The sequence below is a fragment of the Limulus polyphemus genome, unplaced genomic scaffold (genome assembly GCF_000517525.1).
Source record: "Limulus polyphemus unplaced genomic scaffold, Limulus_polyphemus-2.1.2 Scaffold847, whole genome shotgun sequence".
Classification (NCBI taxonomy): Eukaryota; Metazoa; Arthropoda; class Merostomata; order Xiphosura; family Limulidae; genus Limulus; species Limulus polyphemus.
Genome location: NW_013666457.1, coordinates 179,855 through 182,402, shown reverse-complemented (window position 1 = coordinate 182,402; position 2,548 = coordinate 179,855). Strand labels below are relative to the sequence as shown.

General features: G+C 31.2%; 1 protein-coding gene across 1 annotated transcript in view; it reads left to right on the top strand.

Moving 5' to 3' along the window:
• The window catches only part of LOC106460840 (sodium- and chloride-dependent GABA transporter 2-like), a 92,136-nt gene that overhangs the window by 62,720 nt on the left and 26,868 nt on the right, over positions 1–2,548 (top strand). Inside the window, exon 12 of the mRNA XM_022387643.1 lies at positions 1,022–2,474. Within this exon, the coding sequence (XP_022243351.1) occupies positions 1,022–1,201 (180 nt within the window). The 3' untranslated portion in view covers positions 1,202–2,474. The remainder of the gene's footprint in view (positions 1–1,021; positions 2,475–2,548) is intronic.

The following is a 2,548-nucleotide window of genomic DNA, read 5'->3' as shown; positions in this document are numbered from 1 at the left end:
CAATACTCTCTGACTGCAGTTCAATTACTCATTGTGTTGTCATGTTGTGACCATCTTATACATACCAGACTACCCCCAATCTAGTAGTCTCCCGATAATTCATGAAGGTTCGAGAGGTACGTGGCGTGATACTAGTCACGTGACCTTGCTCACGCAACAATATGTTGTTCACAGAGATAGTTGTTGTATACCAAAAAATTAGTATGTAAATAAGATGATTATAATTAGAAATTTATTTCAGCATGTTTGACCATTCTAAGTCTAAGAGAAATCTGTGTAGATTGATTCTGTTTGAATATTTTAAGTTTTTACAATACAGTTTTTGAAGAACAACTGAAAATGGAATGGAATGTTGAAAAACGTTCTATAGTTCTGAGTGTTGGAACTAATTTGTATTTTTTTTTTTGTACGGTACCTAGAGAAGAAAAGTTGAGATGGGATTTCAATTAGGGCCATATGAGAAGTGTTTTCATGTATATGGCTGTATTTTATTCTTGTTACATGTTTCTATAATGCACAAAATTCCTTAACTGTTACAAGCTATTTTGAATACTTGAAACTGTCGATTTGGCATTATAACCAATAAACAAATGTTAGTTGGTTTTTTTCCCTCACTTTATTCAATAGTGGATTTCTTCTTTTTTTTCATAATATTGTAAAGGTGGTAAATGAATATATAAACATAAATAATATTTCTGAATTTTGTATTCTTAATTTTGAAACTCTTTATGATATTCCTACAAATGTTTGTCTTCTTTAGCTGGAACACTTCAATGAGTCACAGAAAATAATGAAGTGTTGTTTGTGTGTTGCTGTAGTGTTCGTGACTCTCTCATCACAACCACATTAACGATATCTGTGTTACTGTAGTGTTCACAACTTAATTATTAGAAACAAGTTTACTTGGCTTGAAATTGGCATGTGACTAGGAATAAATACTTAAATTTTCAATTTATTTTTTACTTACATCCATGTTGAACTAAACAAAATGTAAAGTTTTAAATTTTATTCTGATTTTCAGAGGTGGAAAATATTAACCTCACCTTCTCTGACTCCTAACCTCCAAGGACTTCAAGAAAACGTTCCACTTCAGTCAGTAGCAAACTGTAGTGATGTCATCCCTCCTCTTTCTCCCCACCCCCAAGTAATGGAAGAGAAAAAAGCCTTAACTCAGCGTGATACTTTTCAACCCTTTGTTTGAGGAAACTTCTTACAAAAGCAATCCTCTAAAATGTGAAACATATATTTCAGAAAGTGCCACTGTTTCAGAATCTGATGTTGTTGTTTTGGAAATTCTGAGGTCATGTGCCTCTTTGGATTTAAAAAATAAAAAAAGGAATGTTCTTTAAAACTCATTCAATTGCTGCATAACATTTATTTCAGAGTTTTAGAGACCAGATTTTTAAATAAGTTGAATACTAATAACTTATATTTCAGATCTTTTGTTTAAAAAAATTCTTAACTGTAGAATAATTGTTATATATAGAATTTAAAGAAAATGCAAAGATACTTAAAACACTGCTAATTGTTATATTTACTAATTTTGCTTACTAAAAAATATGTTCTGCTACAAGAATCTACTGATTTTTCTGCTACTTATGCATGTAAATTTTGATGATTTTACTTTGTTTTATTTGTGTATATCTGAAATGGAGTAAAAGTGAAATACAGTATCTGGATTTCATGCATACTGAACAAAAGGGAATTTTCAATAGCTGCAGCACTTGAAATTTGTTTAGGCAGTATTAGTGTAAATTACTCTGAGACCTTTTTTTTTTTTATTTAGTCTATATTTTTGTGTGGCAGTAATACCGAGCATGGGGTGTGTGTATACCCGATTCTATTTGATTATTCATCAGGATCTCTTCTAGCCTACACTCAAACTGAAATTCTTTTAGGCAAGGTTAGAGTAAATTAATATACGAGACTATGAGCCACTATGCAACAGCTAAAAAACTTCATTTAAGGTCCTTACTAAAAAAAATAATTATTGTAGAATCCATAATAGCCAAAGTGCAAACTGAATAGTTTTGTTTTTGTTCTTGTGCCATAATTTGCTTCTTTAACAGTAAATGGGGTTAACTTTGGATAACTTTTTGTTTTTAGTTGTGTTTAGTGTTAATTCTTTATTAGACCTTGCAGTTTCTACCTTTTTTCAGTAGCAGATTAATTCAAAGGGTTTTGGAAAAAAAAAATCTAATCAAAAGAACTATTGTATAACATTTTCTACTTTCCTCCTTAATATTCAATATAGACTACTTTCAAAGTGTTAAGTGTTTCTCAACACATGGGACTTTTGGTGTAGGGCTCAGATCAGCCCTTTGGTGTAGCACGGGATTTCAAGCCAGGTTTCAATCCAACCATACCACAAAATGTACCCCACAGCTTATGCCATGAATTTATTATAAGAATGACAGTCAATTTTTTAGCCTGGATGGTACAGTGCTGCAAACTGACTGGCTGTATTCCCTTTGGTTAGTTGTTCAAAAATTATATATGGTGTCACACAGTCTTATTAGCTTATATATATATATATATATATATATAT